Source organism: Lolium rigidum, chromosome 4 (genome assembly GCF_022539505.1).
Source record: "Lolium rigidum isolate FL_2022 chromosome 4, APGP_CSIRO_Lrig_0.1, whole genome shotgun sequence".
NCBI classification, from domain to species: Eukaryota; Viridiplantae; Streptophyta; class Magnoliopsida; order Poales; family Poaceae; genus Lolium; species Lolium rigidum.
In genome coordinates, this window is record NC_061511.1 from 30,321,118 (window position 1) to 30,340,568 (window position 19,451).

Consider the following 19,451-nt stretch of genomic DNA (forward strand, 5'->3'; position numbering starts at 1 on the left):
GTATTTGGTGATCTCACCACTTCAAGGTGAAATGGTTTACCTAATACTTTAGTTCAAAGTTTAACATTGATTCTTAAATAGGTAAAGCTAGAATTAGTATGATTGGTCTCTCTCTCATTTGGGAAGGACTTGAATAATACTCTAAGGGTCCTCTTGGAGATGATGTTGTGATCATTTGGTTATTTATATCCAAGGTTTGCCTCAAGGTTTATCATGGCTTCTCTAAACAAAATAGGACTCTCACCTCTCTAGGTTTAATGTATAATAATTTAGAATAGAGAAGAATTATATTCCTTAGTTGGATCTCCTTGTCTTGTTTCCAAGATTAAGGTAAAATGAATATCATAGGGTTTATGATAAGTGCATGGATTAGTTTAAGACATGGAAAAGATAAGTGAAGGATGGTTTCTCCATTTTATTGTTACTTGATTTTCAATTGAATAAATGTTCTTAGGTTATGGCAAGGATTACCATATTATGATCTGTTATAAGATCAAGTAGTTGATCATGGAGTAAAGTGTGGTTGTGATGATTATTAGTTCTATTTGATCTAACCCCTTAGATCAAATCATCTCTACCCAAAACAAGGTTTTGACAAAGTCACATTGAGGTTTATAGCGCTTGACTTGATGAGCTACTTCAGTTCCACCAAGGTCAAGTGAAACTTCAGTTACTGTGACTGTTTTACTTTAAAGCGAGAAAATTCCCCGGATTTTCTATGCATGAATGCAATGCACACATCTGTTTCCTCTATTTTTGTAACCCCATTACCTGGGATATTACAGATCTTTCATTTATTTTCCCACGCACAAAAGACTGGGCGGACCGAATATTGCCCAGAATGGGGCAATGGACTTTCATCTCATTAAGAGCATCTCTAGTAGAGCTCGTAAATGGGTCAAAACCAAAAAATAATCACTAGTTTAAGGGTTCGGGCTGAAAAATGGCGCCGATTAGTTACCGTAAAAGGGCCAAAACTGAAAAACTTTTTTCGGGCCGAGACCGTAAACCCAAATCGGTCTATATTTGTAGGGGTCGATCGAGCGAAGCGAACGCTCGATCCATATCTAGCGCGCGCTGAAATTTCAGCTGATGCAACTGCTCGCTCTCTCCCCTTCCCACGCCGCCACCACACTCCACCGCTGCTGCACCGCCCGATTCGCCCGAGCTTCGCATCCCGGAGCTAGCGCAGGTCGCCCCGCTGTTCCTCGCCCAACTCCGGGTGCCGCCCCCGTCGCCGCCGCCACGCCGTCCGAATCGAGGATGAGCTCGGGCGACGACTTCGTCGATGTCGATCTGTCGGACTCATCGAGCTCGGACGATTCCGACCTTGACGAGCTGCTGCAGGACGGCGAGATGGAGGCCACCATGCTCCTCCTCCCCGTCAAGGAGCTGGAGGACCGCGTGAAGCTGCTGAATCGGAGGCGCGGATCCGTGCTAGGCCAGAACCATATCCAGCGGAATCGCCTCCTCGGCCACGAGCAGCTGATGGAGGACTACTTCGCCGAGGTACCTACCTATCCGCCCCATCTATTCCGTAGGAGGTATCGCATGCGACATAGTTTGTTCGTTAAAATCGTGAAGGCCTGCGAAGCCAATTTGAATTACTTCAAGCAACGTAGAAATACCGCCGGCGTGATGGGTTTCAGCGTGTTCCAAAAAATCTCTGCTGCCATGGGGGTCATTGCGTATGGCATCCCTGCGGATTACACCGACGAGTATCTTCGAATTGGCGAAGATACTACATCGGAGTCAGTGCGCAGGTTTGCTCGCCTGGTTATCAAGTTGTTTGGGCCAACCTATCTCCGAGCTCCCAATGAGGATGACACCAAACGATTGATGGAGATAAATGAGAAAAGAGGTTGACCGGGCATGCATGGTAGTCTTGATTGTATGCATTGGACATGGAAGAATTATCCAAAGGCATGGCATTGACAGTACTGTGGTAAGAGCAAAGATGCAACCATTGTACTTGAGGCCGTTGCATCACAAGATTTTTGGATTTGGCATAATTATTTTGGTTTGCCGGGAACACACTCAGTGACATCAACGTGCTGCAAAGATCTTCTTTGTTTGCCGAATTGGCAAATGGAGAAGCACCCACTTGCAACTACAAGGTCATGAATAATGAGTACACAATGGGATATTACCTAGCCGATGGCATTTATCTGGACTGAGCAACTTTTGTTAAGTCTGTCAAGGATCCCAAGATATAATAGAAGCCAAATTTGTCAAAGCTCAAGAAGCAGCTCGCAAGAACATTGAGAGAGCTTTCGGTGTTTTGCAAGCAAGGTTTGCCATTGTTCATGGCCCAGCCAGATTTTGAGACAAAACTTGTCAACATCATGACATGTTGTGTGATTCTTCACAACATGATCATCGAGAATGAAAGAGAGTTGAGCTTGCCCTGCTTCTATGACAACGTTGACACCCGTGGAACCCCAACCCAATCCGGATCACATTGAAACTTTCCTTGAAACTCATCGGCAGATTGAGAATGTCACTACTTATACCCAGTTCGTTTATGATCTGAAGATGCACCACTGGCAGCGACATGACCGTCGTCTTTGATCCTACCATTTCATTCATTTATTTGTCACATGTATCATTGTTGAGACATTTGTTCATTTGTCCAATTTTTCGACAATTGTTGTAATTTGATTGAGACATTTTTCATTTGTTCAATTTTCCCAAAAATGTTGTAATAATTTGGTTGAGACTATTGTTTATGTGTTGTAATAATTTGGATAATTATTTAATTAATTATGATCGACTGTTGTATGTCTTGCATTTGAATTCTATGAAAAACTCTACCTTTACGGGTTTGGAAGCCGCTGACCATTTTACAGTTTTGGTTTACGAGCTTTATTTTACGTCATCCATTTTACAATCCGTAAATACAATTTCGGTGAACTGAACTCCGAGTTTTCGGTTCCGTTTTACAGGCCTGTGCTAGAGATGGTCTAAGCCGTAGTAACTAGACACGGGCCAACGAGCCAGCGTGGGCCAGAAAACACCCGCGGAGCATGACCGAAATCCTCCGCCGCCGCCTCCCCACCCCCATGCGAGCTTCTTCCCCAGACTCTCGCCGTCGAGTTAGCGCGGAGGTTGGCGAGGCAAACAAGCAGGCGAGGTCGAGCAGACTGATGGCCGGTGCGCATCGCCGGTGGACCGGAGAGGATGAAGAGGAGGTGTTTCCGGCACCGTGGGGGGAAGAAGCAAGCGCGGCCGGCATCTGCTACTCAGGTCAGGTATGAGCAACTGAACTACCCGTGGAAGTCTTTTACTCCCACATAGCTAGCAAATGGACCCAAAGCACTTGATAGAATGTGCAATGGCGCAACGTCCCATCTAACAAGTGCGAACCATAAACATAATTCATACTGTATAATACTTTTGATCTAGAGAAAAAGAAATGCAATACACATTATTCTCACTGATATCACTTGATTCATCAATATTTGCAATCCATGCAATGAACTGAAGCACACAAGTACTATCTGCCCTTTATCTAAAAAAACACAAGTACTATCTGTTCAGGAAATGTAAACATACACTATATGCAGTGCTTGAGGTATAGCCTATGAATTTACCTATGCTTTCGGCCCATCCTTTTATGTGGCCAAATCGTGAACAAAATTGCCCATGAAAAGCCCACGCCAAACCCCAGCCCAACAAAGGTGGAGAGCAGGATGGCATCAAGTCTATCCTGCCACAAATTATTAGGTTCATGATGGGTCAATGTACTTGTGGCAATTGAACCTGTAGATTCACATTCTTTAGAGAGTGGACTTCCACATAGGCCCATATTACCATCAAATGAACTATTGGGAAATGAAAAGAACTGGTTGCTCTGCGGTATTCTTCCAATCAAGTTGTTGTGTGAAAGATTCAACCAAGCAAGAGAGGTTAGAGATGTTAACTCTTGTGGTATCTCCCCTGAAAGTCGGTTCTGGGAGAGATCCAATGACTCCATCTGAGACAAGTTACTCAAAGTAGACGGAATTTGTCCTGTGAAGTTGTTGGATGAGATATTAATCCCATGAAGTGAAACAAGACTCCTAATTGACTCTGGAACAGGACCATCAAATGAGTTATTTGAGAAATCGATTGCTTTGAAAGTGGTCAGAATTTTGGTGAAAGTAAGATCGGACCCCTTATGAGTGATGGTAATAGTATCTTGATAAAATCCGTGCGTCGTGTTTGGGTAGTAACCTAAAACTCGTCCATCCTCATTGATATTTTCCATCATTGCTGTAAATGTGTTGAACCATCCTTTTGGTAGGCTTCCAGAGAATTTATTGGAAGACAAACAAAGTATTTGTAAACTTGAGAAGTGGTTGATGATGCTATCGCCACCCTTGATATTTCTTATTGTGCCTTTGAGCTGGTTGGACCGTAAGACAAGGACCCGAAGATTTGGAAGAATACCCAACCAAGATGGAAAAGAACCAACGACCTGATTGTTGCCAACATCAAGAACCGACAACTCTTGGCAATTTAACAATGATCTAGGTAGTCTGCCCTGAATTTGATTTCCATTCAGATCTAGTGTCTGAAGCTTGCATTCTTCTCTAATATTTTCAGGCAATGTCCCATTGATTTTATTTTCTCTCAACTTCAGCACAGCCAGGCTTCCCCTTTCTATAAGACATGACGGGATCGATCCACTAAAATTATTGTAAGACAAGTCCATGATATTGAGTTCGCTTGCACCGCAGATGGAAGATGGTACATGACCATTTAATTTATTCTTGGACAAATTGAGATAGAAACTTCTAATATATCTTCCAAAGTTAGGTACAATGGAAGAGAAGTTATTATTTGAATAGTCCAACACATTTCCAGGCCTTGCAGTTACCGGTATTGGTATGCTTCCTTGGAGTCTATTAAAGCTGAGGTCAAGAACATCTAGACGTGACATATGAACCAGAGAAGGAGACTTCTCCAAAGTAGTGAACATGTTACGTGAGAGGTTCAAACTCTCAAGCTGGTCCTTCCAATTCTCCCATACCCAACTTGGCACTACACCATCAATTTGATTACTTGAAAGGTCAAGAACAGAAATTTTATCTAGATATCTTAGTGAGCTTGGAAATTTTGTGAGGTTGCAGGATGCAAGGTATAAGCAGTGGATGTTAGGAAGAGAGTTTGAAGCATCCACTAGTAGGAAAAGCCTCATCAGTGGCGCACGAAAATGTGATTCTGTGGCGCACGGGTGGTGCGCCACAGAAACGTCGCCACAAAAATAAGCTTTCTGTGGCGCACCTGGTCGTGCGCCACAGAAATAAGGTTTCTGTGGCGCACCGGGCCAGGTGCGCCACAGAAATAAGTAGTTCTGTGGCGCATGTGGTGTAGCTGCGCCACAGAAACAGGTGCGCCACAGAATTATTTTTTGGTGCGCCACAGAACTATGTACGGGTATACTCGATTTTGTGCTCCCTGGTGTATTATACAGGTTTTATACTGGTTTTATACACCGTATACAGGTTATATACTGATATAATATAGACAGATATAATATGGACATATATAATCATCACATCATCATCACATTACTTAGAGCCCGATCGAGTTATACATATAGCTCCATACAACTCATAATCCATGCAAATTAAGAAAGTTCTCATCATCTCTAGATACAAACGAAGTGACACCGGCCGCCGCCTACACTAGGATGAAATAGAGTACCGCCGCGACGATGGTGAGCAAGAGCGAGAGCACAAGGAAGGTCTTCATCTTGCTCTTGTTAGCTTGGTGCGCCCTCCACTTGGCAACCGCCTCGTGTCTAGTCGGGTACCCTTTGTAGCAGTTGCCGCTGAACTTGTGCACCTGTTTCTTGCACTCCTCCCACTCCTCGTACACTCCCGGAACCCTCCCCTCGAACACGACGTAGTACGTCATCTCTATGGACACAAGGCATATTAGTATATAACGCAATGGAAAGAGTTAGAGGGTTCACATGCATACATATTCACAAGAATTAAAGCAAGGAAATAATAATAAACCTAAAAGAAATATAGCATCGGTATCACATAAGTAATATGGTTCAACGATAACGACTACAATAGTAACTGAAGTCCAACAACGACGACCACCGTTTCGAGCAAATTAAGCAAGTTTAGTTTACAACACGGTGCAAATTGTCTATCGATTCAAAGTAATGCTAGGCACACTCGGCCTCGGTCAACGAGACGTCTTCTTGAGCGGCTCCGGGAACGGCTTGTACAAGTCCTTCGTCGTCCACGTCCTTCCATCACCCTGCTTATGTAGGCGTTCTTCGATATCCCTCTTAGGCAACGCTCTGGCTACGTGTAAGAGCCCCGATCCGTTGGATACATCTTGTAAGATAATTTCCGAGAGCTTTACTTGGATGCGATGGAAGTCTTCTCTAAGATCATCATCACTGATTTCCCTCGACATTTTAATGGGGTCTCGCTTACTAGGTGGCAGAGACATCATCTCTGCATCCTCGACAAACCCTTTAAGGTGATGGAGGACATAGAAGGCCTCCTTAATGCTGCCAGCTGGCTGCTTGATACAAGGGAAGTTGATCACGTGCTTGAACCCGATCTTTTTAGTGTCCGGCTTGATATATTGCCCATTCTTGTCGAAGGTGCCTCCACTTTTGGAGTAGCCAAGGATAGCCTCATCGAGAACACCCCTTATTCTCGTGTAGTCTTTCTTCGTCGTCGTACTCGACGAGTCGAAATACTTGGGCTAGTGACCACTTTGGATCTAGGATGATGAGTGTGCGGTATTTGTCCCTGCTCAACACATGCAATTGAAATGGAATGTTGGAAATGATCGGCAATGGAAGAAATATATAAGAAAGCATAAGTTACGACGGCCGTGAGCGGATGTGTACTTACTCGGGAAAGACGAGGCGGAAGAATGGTGTTGCTCTCTTTGTGCATGAGCATGAAGTTACGGAGGTACCGCACCGCCTTGGTCCGTGTCCTTGAGCCGTCCTGGAGCCGGCTATCGCGCATGTAGTATGGATCCGCTACCGCGATGTGGCGGGGTCTCTCTCTGTTGATCTTCATCCGAAGATTAATCGCGTATAGGCGGACCAAGTTATAGTCGAGCCGTTTCGAGTGAAATAGATTGAAGACGTCCTCGAACGCTATGAAGAAGATATCCGCGGGGTCTTCATTGACGAAGTTCTGGTTGGACGGCACCTTGACCGAGAACACCGGGTAATTTGGATCCTTTTCTTTAAGAAGGACGCTCTCTTGATAATGAATAGAGTGCTTGCAAAGGGAGCATTTGTCCACTTGCAAGGTGTTCCATGTCCGGAGGCGGTATAGGTTTACCGGCTTCATGACACCGGGGCAAGCCATCCGGTGTAGGTGGTACCATGTCGTCGGCCCGGATCCTCTTAGGAGCAGGCTGGCTCGAAGATGCGCCCTTCTTGGCTCCTCTCTTCCTTCCCTTCTTCACTTGACCTACTCGGGGGTGCTTGTGGTGCTGATGGTGGTGCTTCGGGTGCTTGGTGGTGCTTCGAGGTTGCTTGGGGTTGATTTGGGTGGATCCCCGATGATCGTCTTACGCAGCGTGTTAGGGCTGAAAACGGTAGCGAGGCTTGACTTGAGCTGGATTGCCGGCCTCCGGAGGAGTGTCTTGAGAAAGACCCGTGAAGACCAGGCGCTGCTTCGTGACTGTAGGGGGACGACTAAGTTGATCGCCGTGTGTGCGGAAGGCTTGTTCATCCATAGGAGGCATGTACATATCTTGGCTGCAGGCGCCAGTGTTGATGTAGGCATCGATGTCATCATCATCATCTACATCATTGCCATCAAGTGGCGCCATGTCCTGGACCTTAGGTGGTGGCGGTTGCGATGCCGCCGCTTGGCGTACCGTGCGTCTAGTAGGCGGTCGTTGCGGTAGCGCTCCCAACAACTGTTTGTGGCGTACGGTGGTGACGGCGATCGTCGGTTCCTTCCGGGTGGCGGCGGCGACCGTCGGTTCCTTCGGGGTAGTGGGGGCGGCGACCGCCGTTTCCTTAAGGGTGTCGTCGGCGTTGGCGATCTTGGGCCGGATGATAGGGGAGGTGGCGCCGGTGCTTCTCTTACAACTCGGAAGACCCCCCCCCAGGCGAATCCGGTTCTTCGGCCATTTCATAAGCCATGAGGTGCAATTCCCAAGGGGCAAAACCTCGCCTTCTTCCGTGCCGGAGGTTGAAAGGGGGGATGGCGTAGCGGTACTCCGGCACTACCATTACCAACTTGACCTTCGCCACGTCTTCCGTCAATGTAGCGCCGTGCATAATGCGGGAAGCCATGACAAAGCCGCTAGCAACTTCCACCAACTTGCCGCCGGGCTCCACCGTTTGCGAAGTATGCATTGTTCATCTCGAGTCGGGGCGCCATGTTGGGCATCGTGAGATGGCAGTCACGAAAGGCATATATAGTTAAAGAAGATGACGCGAAGGAGTAACTAATGAGTTTACCTCCTTGATGGCGTCGATCTCGGCTACTTGTCGATACAAGGGCGGCGGTTGGGGGCGTCGATGCGACCGGTTGGAGCTGCGGCGGCGGTTGGAGCTGCGGCGGCGTACGGTGGAGCCCCGACGCCGGCGTCGGGTGGAGCGGCACCGTCGGCGACACGTGGAAGCTTGAGTTGCTGCCGCTAATGCTGGGCACATGTATCGGCCCCACTTGACCTCCCGCATTCCAAGCAGCTAACCCCTCCATCAACCCAGGGGGGATGATCTGCCGGATCTTCTCGTCCAATAACTTGTTCATCATCTCCGTGTTCTCCACGGGCTTTTCGGCCACCAGCTTCTCTAGTGACTCCACCTTCTTCTTCAGCTCCTGAACCTCGGATTTATCCTTAGCCGATGACCTCCTCTCCAACTTTCTCGTCTTGGCATCCGATCCGTAGTACTCGGATAGCTTCATACTTGTGCCAAAGCCGGACACACGGCCAGCCGACGTCGGTGGCTTGTCTGGCTCCCTCTCCTTGTACTTGTTCATCGCCCTGTTGAAAGGCGTGTCCCACGGTTCCGTCGACCCCTGGGACGACGGGCCAGCCTTCGTCAACTCTTCATCCTTTAGACAAAGGAACTTAAGGTTAGACCATTTGGCTTCATTGCCTAATAAGATGAGCGAAATAATATAGAACTATCCTTACCAGGTACTTCTCGAAACCCCTCACGTCTTCGTGATCCGTAATAAATTCCCCCGTCTTCCGAGTCTAAGTAGTAGCGGGACCGGACAAAGTTCCTAGCCTTGTTCATCCTGGATTTTGTGCCGGGGGTTTTCTTTCCCCGGACGTACCATCTCGGCATCCTCCTTGTCCCAAGTGGGCTGTTTTCCTCGGTAACCGCCGCTTCCGCAATGGTGGGTCCCTAAGTTCAAATCCCGCATTTTCTTCCCCCAGGCGGTCCATTTTTTAACGGCGTCACTCTGTAAGTAAGACTTGAATGCATTAAAGTCTTCTAAGGAGAGCGACGGGTCTTTGCTACTTATCCTCTCCCAGCTTTCACCGGCCTCGATCTTTCCCTTCAGCCGGTTCTTCCAGCTGCTCAAGGCGGTGCTCATCTTCGTGAGAGCTAAAGAGTCCACCTTCTTATTTAACGGCTCCGGGAACGTGTATCGTTGGTGAAGCTTCCGGAGGAGGGATTGGGCGATAGCCTCGTTCTCCTTGCTTCTGAGGTCCTGAGTTAGGATCGGCACGGTTTCACGGACGATGCACCCTAGTTGCATGCCGTACCCTTTGGCAACCCACGAAGGCTCCAAGGGTAGGCCACTTTCGGAGACTACCGTGAAATGATCGGTGACGTTGGCGAGCACTTGCGGCCTCCGATCCCTCCTTGGCCTCCTCGCCGTCCTCTTCTTCTTACCCTCCCGAGGGTTGCCGCCGCTATCACCTTCCGTGCGGTTGGCCGCGTTCTCTTCACCGGCCGTCTCTTCACCGGTGCTGGGCGGTGTCGTCCCAGGTATCGTCATCGTCGCCGGTGTCGGCGGCGGCCCCCGGCCCTCTCCCTCGGAGGCGGTGTCCCGGCCCTCTCCCTCGGAGGCGGCGTCCCGGCCCTCTTCCTCATCGTCGGGCGACTCGGCGGCGGCCTTCCGGGGCTGCTCGTAGCCCTCCCGGAAGTCCTTGTTGGCCTCTCTCGCTTCTTCGTTCGGCTCCTGGGCTTAGAAGTGTTGCCCGACATGTTTATTTGCACTTCATTAAAAAGAGGCAACAAGTTAGTACAAAAGTCAACCAGAAAATTCGGCATGACTTTTGCTAATTTTTCTACGTAGGAGTGCCCATTTCTCAACCGAAACGGAAGTTAATCAACGCTTCGGGAGAAATGGGCAACTCAATGAAATCCCTGCAAAAATATCCACCATATACACCATATATCCACCATATCCACCATATACACCATATATCCACCATATCCACCATAAACCGAGAAAACCTGGACATATATTGCTGGACATATATAGTTCCTATTTTTTTAACCTGGAGCACTACAACAAATTAACCTGAAGCATCTACAATACATCAAACAAAACCTGGTGCATCAATACAGCTGGCATTATTAACCTAGAGCATCAATACAACAAATATTATTAACACTGGAGCATCTACAACAAATTAACCTGGAGAATCTACAATACATCAAACAAAACACGGAGCAATCACCTGGAGCACTACAACAAACCTGGAGCATCTTTTTAACCAACTGTTAGCATATTTAGTGCAGCCAAGGCGGTAGCTAATGACTTAGAAAAATGACTTCAATAGTAGGCGGTAGCATTTCATTCAAAATCAACTAGGCGAGTATCATTTCATGATTAGCTTGTTCATTTTTTCATTTGTATTAAAAAACCTAACAAATCCTAGCTAGCAGTAGCAATAAAGAACATCAACATATAAAATTCCGAGAGATAATTAAATAGCGAAGCTTGAGCATCATATGGAAATGCTAGTGTCTTCAAATGAAAATGCTATTACTCATAATTACTTAAATTTTTGGTAGATAATTACTTAAATTTAAAAAGGCAGTATATGCTTCTTCATAACCAAGAATACAAGCTTAAATTTAAAAGGCAGTATATGCTTCTTCATAACCAAGAGCAAGCCAACCAGTAGCTACGCCAACATGTGAGCATGAGCATCATTTACGGACGGAGAAACAACAACAACATTAGCTTGTTCATTTTTATTTTTATTCCCAAATAGTAGGTTGTAGCTTGTTCATTCAAATAGTAGGCAGTAGCTTTTTTATCTCTAAATTCAAACAGCAGCATTTCATGTACTAGTAGCATTATTATCTTGAAACCCCAAGCAGTAACGGTATATCATGACATGTGACCAGTAGCTACTGCCAACATATTCATGAAAGCATCATCCAATGCATTATTTGGGGGAAGCAAAATTGGGCTGCTATAGGATCATAGGCATTCATAGGTTTGGGAAGTGGCCCCTAGCATCACCAAGCTATTAAACCACAACCAAAGCATCAATCATCATAATCTACTAAGATTCAGATTATAATGGATATTTACCAACAATTACTTGGCATCCGGCCATTCATTCTATGCAAACAAATTGAATCATTATGAATACATAGTTCATCAATAAATAGTTCCGAGTAATTCATATCGACTCTCTGTTAACCCTCTTTTAAACATTTTCAAAATTCTTATCATCTGTCTAAATCAAAATTCATATTGACCATCAAATTTCTATTTGACTAACACATCAAAATTCATAAATTGAATGTCCACATAAGCTATAGCAGCACTACATCAAAATTCATACTGACCATCAAAATTCTATTTGACTATATGTATATGCAACATTGTCAATTGCTCAATCAAAATTAACTACATCACCGAGCAAGAAATTAAGCAAATTGAGAACCAAATTGAGAGGCAGGGGAGGGGCCGGAGGCACGGGGGAGAGGGAGGGGCCGGGGCACGGGGAGAGGGAGGGAGGCACAAGGGAGAGGGAGGGAGGCACGGGGGAGAGGGAGGGATCTCACCGACGGCGGCGCTAGGCGGTGATGGCGAGCGCAGGGCGATGGTCCTCCTCCTCCTCCTCCTGCTGCTCGCGGCGCGGGCGGGGTGGTCCTCCTCCTCCTGCTCGCGGCGTGTGCGGGGTGGTCCTCCTCCTCCTGCTCGCAGCGTGGGCGGGGTGGTCCTCCTCCTCCTCCTCTTCCTCCTGCTCGGTGGTGCTAGGCGGCGGTGGCGAGTGCTAGGCGGCGGTGGAAGCTAGGGTTCGTCACGCGGATACGAATGGGGAAGAGAGAGATGGGGGGAGAGCGAACCGCTCATTTCACCAAGTCGGTAAATTACTGTGGCGCACCTAGTTGTGCATGCGCCATAGAATTCCTTAATCACGTGGCGCACCAAGCGGGACATGCGCCACGGAATTAAGGAATTCTATGGCGCATGCGACTAGGTGCGCCACAGCAATTCACTGACTTGGTAAACAAGCTGGGCTAATGTTGTGTTCGTCGAAACACGGCATTAGCCCGATGGTTAAGCCCACTTGGTAGGCTTGGGTAACCCGGGTTCGAACCACTGGTTGCCCCTACTTTTTTCCCTTTTTAAAAATGTTTTTGTTACATTTTCAAGAAACAACACAACATTTAATAATAATTACTAGAGATTTTCAATTACAAATTACTTGTCTCACACACACATGTTCTTGTCTCTCTCACACACACATGCATGTACTTGTCACACACACATACACCAAAAAAAGATCTTCTTCGTCCCGGCTCCGAGCTCTAGCGTCTCTTCGCAATCTTCTTGCCCTTTCGGTTGTTGGCGGTTGAATACTTTATACCGGCCACCTTGAGATTTCTTCGCGTGAATGGACAACCTTTAGAGGGTAGGGAGGTCTTCCTTCTTACTTTACTAGTAGTAGGCATGTCGAAGTGCTCGTCGAATTCCTCCTCCATCTTCGGGTCACCGTTCTTGTCCAAGTCTTCCTCGTTGGCGTCTCCTTGCATTCCTATGATGCTCCTCTTGCCCCTCCTCACGACAACACGGCTAGGCCTCGACGGATCGGTGATGAAGAAGCATTGGTCAACTTGGCTACCGAGTACCCATGGCTCATTTTTCGCGGATGCGTTCTTCGATTTTGCATCGGGTATAACCATGGTTGTGAAATATCGGCCTTCTTTTTCGACCTTCTTGGCCCATCTCACACGAAACATTGGCACCGTCTCTCCACGGTAATTGAGCTCCCATATCTCCTCGATCCTTCCAAAAAATCTTTCCTTGACATTAGTCTCGTCATCGGCGTATGACGGCATAGTTACTCTCGAGTTTTGATTTTCACTATTTCTGTCCTTTTCCTCGGTGTAGAATGCAGTAACCGTTGATGTCGTACCCACGATAGGTCCTTACGTTATGCGCGGGTCCCTGTGATAAGGTGTATATGAGTTTTTCATCTTCGGTAGAAGGCGTATTTCTCCGTGCTTCAACCGGTTGAGTTTGCTTGAACCAACGCGTGAAGCTGGAGTTGTGCTTTTGGTTACGTCTCCCATCTTCCTCGGCCGGCCCATATCGATGTAATTACTGCTCGACCATGCTTTTGTGCTCTTGCACGAAAGGTTCGGTCAGTTTTAAGTGTTGTAGCGCGACCCGGTGAGCCCTGTCAAAGTCGTCGCGTCGATTTTCAATGCCGACATGGACTGAGCGGTAGCCCTCGCGGTGACCGACTCCGGCGAGCCTCCCGAGGTGCGTCTGGGTGGTAGACCAACATGATCCTCGTCGTCCTCGGTGCTTAGATAATTCGGCGAGAAGGAGATGCACTCGTAGGTTAGAAACCCCTTGGCCATGCTTGCGTACGGACGGGCCCTATTGCGAACGTATCCTTTCATGACACCGTTACTGCCTTTCGAAAGGCATCATGTTGTGGAGGAACGTCGGGCCGAGCTGCTTGATGTCTTCAACGACATGGAGAAGGAGATGGACGCATATATCACAGAATGCGGGCGGGAAGTAAATCTCGAGCTCACATAGTATCACCACGATCTCATCCTGTAGCATCTTGAGCTGCCTCACGCCGATCGACTTCCTGGTGATAACGTCAAAAAAGTTGCATAGGCCAAACAGCGTATCACGGACGTGCTCGTCCATTATGCCTCGGATCGCAACGGGAAGTATCCGCGTCATTAGCACGTGGCAATCGTGAGACTTCATCCCGGTGAACCTCTTCTTCGCTACGTCCGGATATCCGCTTATATTCCCCGAGTAACCGTGAGGAACTTTCACTCCTAGGAGGCACACGAAAAGCTTGCTCGAGCTCCTCCGGACTCGTTGTGAAGCGAGCGGCGGGAAGCTGCACCGCGTTCTTCTTAGCCCTTTTACGGAGACGTTGAGTCCCTTCCGTCCGATCATCATCATCATCATCATCATCATCGTCGGTATCGGGGCTTGAAGATCTTTCCCGATGCCAAAATGTTTAAGATCGTATCTTGCTTTCGGTCCATCCTTGGACTTCTCCGAGTTGCAAAGAGTGCCAAGCGGACTCTCGGTAACGTTCTTCGTAATGTGCATGACATCGAGGCTGTGGGGCGTGTGGAGGACCTTCCGGTACTCCAAGTCGTGGAAAACGAGACCTCGCTTTCCATACACCGAGCAGCGGCTCGGCTTCGGTCGCTTCTTTCCCGGCGGCTGGGCACTCCTTCCAATTTTTCAGAAGATCATCGATTTCTGCGCCGCTCCTCGGGCGTGGGGGTCCATCGGGCTCATCTTTACCATTGAACGGATCACCGCGTTTTCTCCACGGGTGATCCAAGCGAAGCCACCTTCGAGCACCCGGGTAGACGGTTTTCGAGGACCCGAGATCCCTTGGTAGTTGTAGATGCGGGGTATCGTCCATGCACTTCACACAGCCGTTGAATCCGTGGCCCACACAGGCGGATACATATGCGTAACCGGGATAGTCCGTGGCCGTCGTGATCAACGCGGCTCTCATATCGAAATAAGTTCTAGTGTAGGCGTCCCACGTACGGGGTGGCGTCTTCCACAACGTGTCTAACTCCTCTTTCGGCAGCCCGAGATACAAATGCATGTCGACACCTGGTTGTTTTGGCCCCTGAATGAGAATACTCGGGTGTATGTACCTTTGCTTGGTGCACGGCCACGGGGGTAGGTTGTAAGGCCATACAAACACATGCCGGGTGCTATGCGTGCTACTCTGGTTGCCGAACGGATTGAGTCCATCGGTGCTCATACCCGGCCTGATGTTCCTTGCGTCGCCCCGAACCTAGGGAAGGCGATGTCCAATGTTTGCCACTGTCCGGCGTCTGAAGGGTGTGTCAGCATATAGCCCATCTCCGGATCTTCTTCGGGCTTCTGCCTTTCCTCGTGCCATTGCATGAGCTTTGCTTCCTTAGGGTCCACGAAATACCGCTGAAGACGGGGAGTGATAGGAAAGTACCATACCACCTTTCGAGGTACCTTCTTGTTCCCAACCTTGTACCGTCCGTGGCCACACACCGGACATGTGGTTATGTCCTTGTACTCGCACCTATAAATCACACAATCATTAATGCAGGCGTGGTATTTTTCGTGCGGTAGGTCAAGGGGACACACGACTTTCTTGGCCTCCTCGGTACTACTTGGCAATGTGTTCCCCTCGGGAGACGATCGTGCCAGAATTTTAAGCTCTTGCTGAAGGCTGGAATCGGTCCACTTGTTCTGCGTCTTCATCTGCGGGTAATCAAGCGTTACATGCAAGCGCGTATCCTGCGGACGACACCCGGGAAAGATCGGAGTCATCCCGTCTTTCTCCATTTGCGACAGCTTGGCTCTCTCTCTAGCTGCAACTCTATCGTTGCTCGTCTCTGGAGGAGAAGATCTTGAACATGAGAGTCCCGCAAGGCCGAAATTAGCGTGGTCGCGCCGGAATCTTCTTCTTCATCATGATGATGTTCTCCGCCGGCATCTTCTTCTTCATGATGATCTTCTCCGTCGACTTCTTCTTCATGATGATAGTCCCCGTCGGCATGATGATAGTCTTCTTCATGATGATAGTCATCTCGCTCGACATGGTCTTCATGCGCACCATTTGATGGGGCCGGCCACGCCTGGTTGTCTTGCATGAAACCGCGCCTCGGCGAGTGCTCCTCCGGTTGTCCGGAATCGGGGTTGATCCAGCGCTCGAGTTTGCATGATCGACACGGACATCTTATCCGGCGCCTATTATTCCGAATCATGTCCTCCTTCGCGTCTATCTTGTATCTAGAGATTCGAGCGGAACTCATCGAGAGGACCATGCTTGCCTGCAAATGGTATACATAGAACAGGAAATTAGAACCGCACCAAATACACACACATGCATGGGCCGTACCTCTCCTCAAGGTATTACATGGAGTGGAAAAATTCGGCATGACCTCTCCTCAAAGTAGGACATATGGGTAGTGCAAAACTTGCCGAAACGGAAATGAATCAACATTTCGGCAAACATCCATGCACCACACCGGCACACACACAAGCGCTTCACCCGCAACAAGCATCCATACACACGACGGCCACACAAGATCTACAAGCATATGCATGTCTCCTCCAAGCATATGTATGTCTCCTCCAACTACTCACCTTCTAGATTCGATACCGAGACGAGACCGCGATCGATGACTTCGAGAGGAGGAGAGAGTATGGAGAGCCTTCTCCTCAACTCCAATTAAGTATCAACCAAAGTAAGTGCAATAAATACCCAAGCAAGTGAAAAGTGGAGTCAAAATGGTATGAGAGAGAAGGGGGGACGAGCTAGATGGAGGAAGAAGAATGGCTTGTGTAGTGTGGTAGGTGGGAGGTTGCTCACTTTTGTAGATCTGGTTCGCTAATTCCGTGGCGCACCAACCACGGTGCGCCACAGAATAGCTTATTTCTGTGGCGCACCGAGCGCAGTGCGCCACAGAATAACTTATTTCTGTGGCGCACACAATACAGTGCGCCACAGAATACCTTATTTTTGTGACGCACTGTCGCCGTGCGCCACAGAAGAAGTAATTTCTGTGGCGCACCGAGGTTTGTGCGCCATAGAAATTGTAAAACCAATGATTGGGGGTGACAGGGTGTGGGGCCCACCAAGTTTTTGTGGCGCACGGTTTAGTAGTGCGCCACAAAATTAAGCTATTTCCGTGGCGCACCGAGCTTCGTGCGCCACAAAATAAGTTTCTGTGGCGCACTCAAAACGGTGCGCCACAGAACTAAGCTTCGCCTATAAGGGTTTTCCTACTAGTGATCATCACCTTCTTGGTCTGCGATGATTGATAATTTGTTATTAGACAGACTAAGGAAATGTAGGCTCTTCAACCTCCATAAAGAACTTAGTGTGATTGTGTCCGACAATCTATTTGACCCAAGGTTGAGATGGTCAAGCAGTTTAAGCTGAAGGATTGATTTTGGAATATTGCCAGTTAGCTGGTTGGTGCTCAAATCAATAGTAGACAACGGTGACGATACCGGGGAAGGAATGTCTTCAAGATGACCAGAAAGTAGATTGTTGTTTAGGCAAAGCACTTGCAGTGATGGAAGAGCGAACACATATTTTGGAATTTTCCCTGCGTGGAAAGGGCGAGTACTGATCAGAATATGCTCCAATTATTAAAATTTTACGAATAGATGTACCTAAGAAAAAAAGAAATACATTTTTGAAGGAAAAAAGGGTGAATTATGGATGAATTTATGAAATACTTCATGATTTTTAGGTGTGGTACTGTGGCCATATATTTTTATATAAATCATCCTATATTTTTCACAAATTGAACTAACACCATTAATGCACAAAATTCTAAACTAACCTCATTTTGAATCATACATGCAACCACCATCAAAAAAAATTTAAATAAACAACACAGCTGGCAGTCGAATATAATAAGTTTTTTAGCTAACTAAATTATTTATAGAATGGAGGTAGTACTAAAGACTTGTTATGGCTCTAAGAAAACTTTTATGGTGTCTTTGCAAAAGAAAAAAGCACGGTAAGTAGCACAGATTTAATGGTTGTAAAGTTTCAGAAAAGAATACCCTAAAACAAAACTATACTTCGATGTCATAGCTCCGTGCTGCAGGTGCCAGAGTGGAGCTCAATATAAACATGCTAGGGTGCGGTTAAACAAAGGGAAGGATACTTCAAGACTTCAGCTTTGGTTTGCGCTTGTGAAAGTGAACAGCCATGCATAAGACCTATGGTTAAGTATCAATAAAAAGAAGCATCTAATTTAAAAGTATCAAATACTTCTTTTCTGCTAAGTGTTTACTCTTTCTCTAACTGCATTTGCTTATATCATTGTTTTCAACTGTTTAAAAAACCGATTAATTCCCTTTTTTGAGCAGTGGTGAAAGCAGATCACGAAAGTTGCATCAACTATTGTTGTATGTACTTAGCTAGGAACACAGAACAAGCAGTATCTCAAACTCTTAGTTAGGATCTCACCGACAAGGTTGTTGTACCCTAGCCGTATAACTTCAAGCTGGGTCAAGTCTCCAATTGTTGACGGAATCAACCCAGCCGAGGATTCACAACCTTGTATCTCCAACTGGGTGAGTCTTGAAAGATTTCCAATCCATGAAGGAATTGGTTGCCCAGTGTATTTGCAACTTTTGAATTCCAGCAGCGTCAGATTTGGGAGATTGCCAATCTGATACGGTACCGGCCCAGTGAAATTGCAACCATGCATGCGCAGATATACCAAACTCGTCAGACTGCCAATCCAAGAAGGCACCGACGATCGAGAGAAACCATAGGCTTGAAGGCGCAGGGACGTCAGTTGCTTAATGGTACCAACTGATGATAGCTGTGGATCCCACGAGTTCGACCCGTGGAGCTCCAGACTATTCAGTGATGGAAGCTTACTCAGAGAAGAGAGCCCCTCGGAAATGCCCGTGGTTGCAAGGCTCAAACTACTCAAAGAGGTGAGGTTGAGGAGCGCAGGGTGGATGTGCCGGATCTGCAGATCAACACCGAGGTTCAGGGAGACGACTCTTCCAGAGGAGATGTCGCAGGCGACGCCCTCCCAGCTGCAGCAGTCTCTTCCGGCTCGCCATGATGAAAGGTTTGCGTGGGTGAAGGAACGTCTTAGCTGGAGCAGGGAAGAAGCTTCATCTGGGAGGCAAGGGGCAGAAATGTTGGTGGTGTTATGCTTGGCTGAAGCATAGATGGAATTTGAACATACGAGAAGGAGCGCCACTATGATGTGGAGGTGTTGCGCAGTTGGAGCCATTTTGCTACTGAGTTGCGGCTTGTCAGGGTCTAATTACTGTGTTTATTTGTAGTGGTTACATAGCTAGGTTCTATTATTTGTCTTGTTCGGTTGCTGTGAGCGATGCGTATGTGCCGTGGTTGACGGGCTGTTTAGACTTTTTCTTTTACACATGCGGGCTGTTTAGACTTGGAAGTCTGCATGCACGAGAGCATCTCCAGCCGTGGCCGGATAGCCTTCCAAAAATGGTCTAGACAATTTCGTCAACCTCACACGTGGC

General features: G+C 47.5%; 1 protein-coding gene across 1 annotated transcript; it reads right to left on the reverse strand.

Annotated features, from left to right (window-relative positions):
* Positions 1-3,589: 3,589 nt before the first annotated feature.
* LOC124646835 (receptor like protein 22-like) lies at positions 3,590-19,192 on the reverse strand. Its single transcript, XM_047186885.1, has 3 exons — positions 18,406-19,192; positions 17,219-17,530; positions 3,590-5,163 (listed from the first exon to the last, which is right to left on the reverse strand). Exons 1-3 carry the CDS (start codon positions 19,190-19,192, stop codon positions 3,590-3,592), a joined length of 2,673 nt encoding a protein of 890 aa, XP_047042841.1.
* Positions 19,193-19,451: the final 259 nt, after the last annotated feature.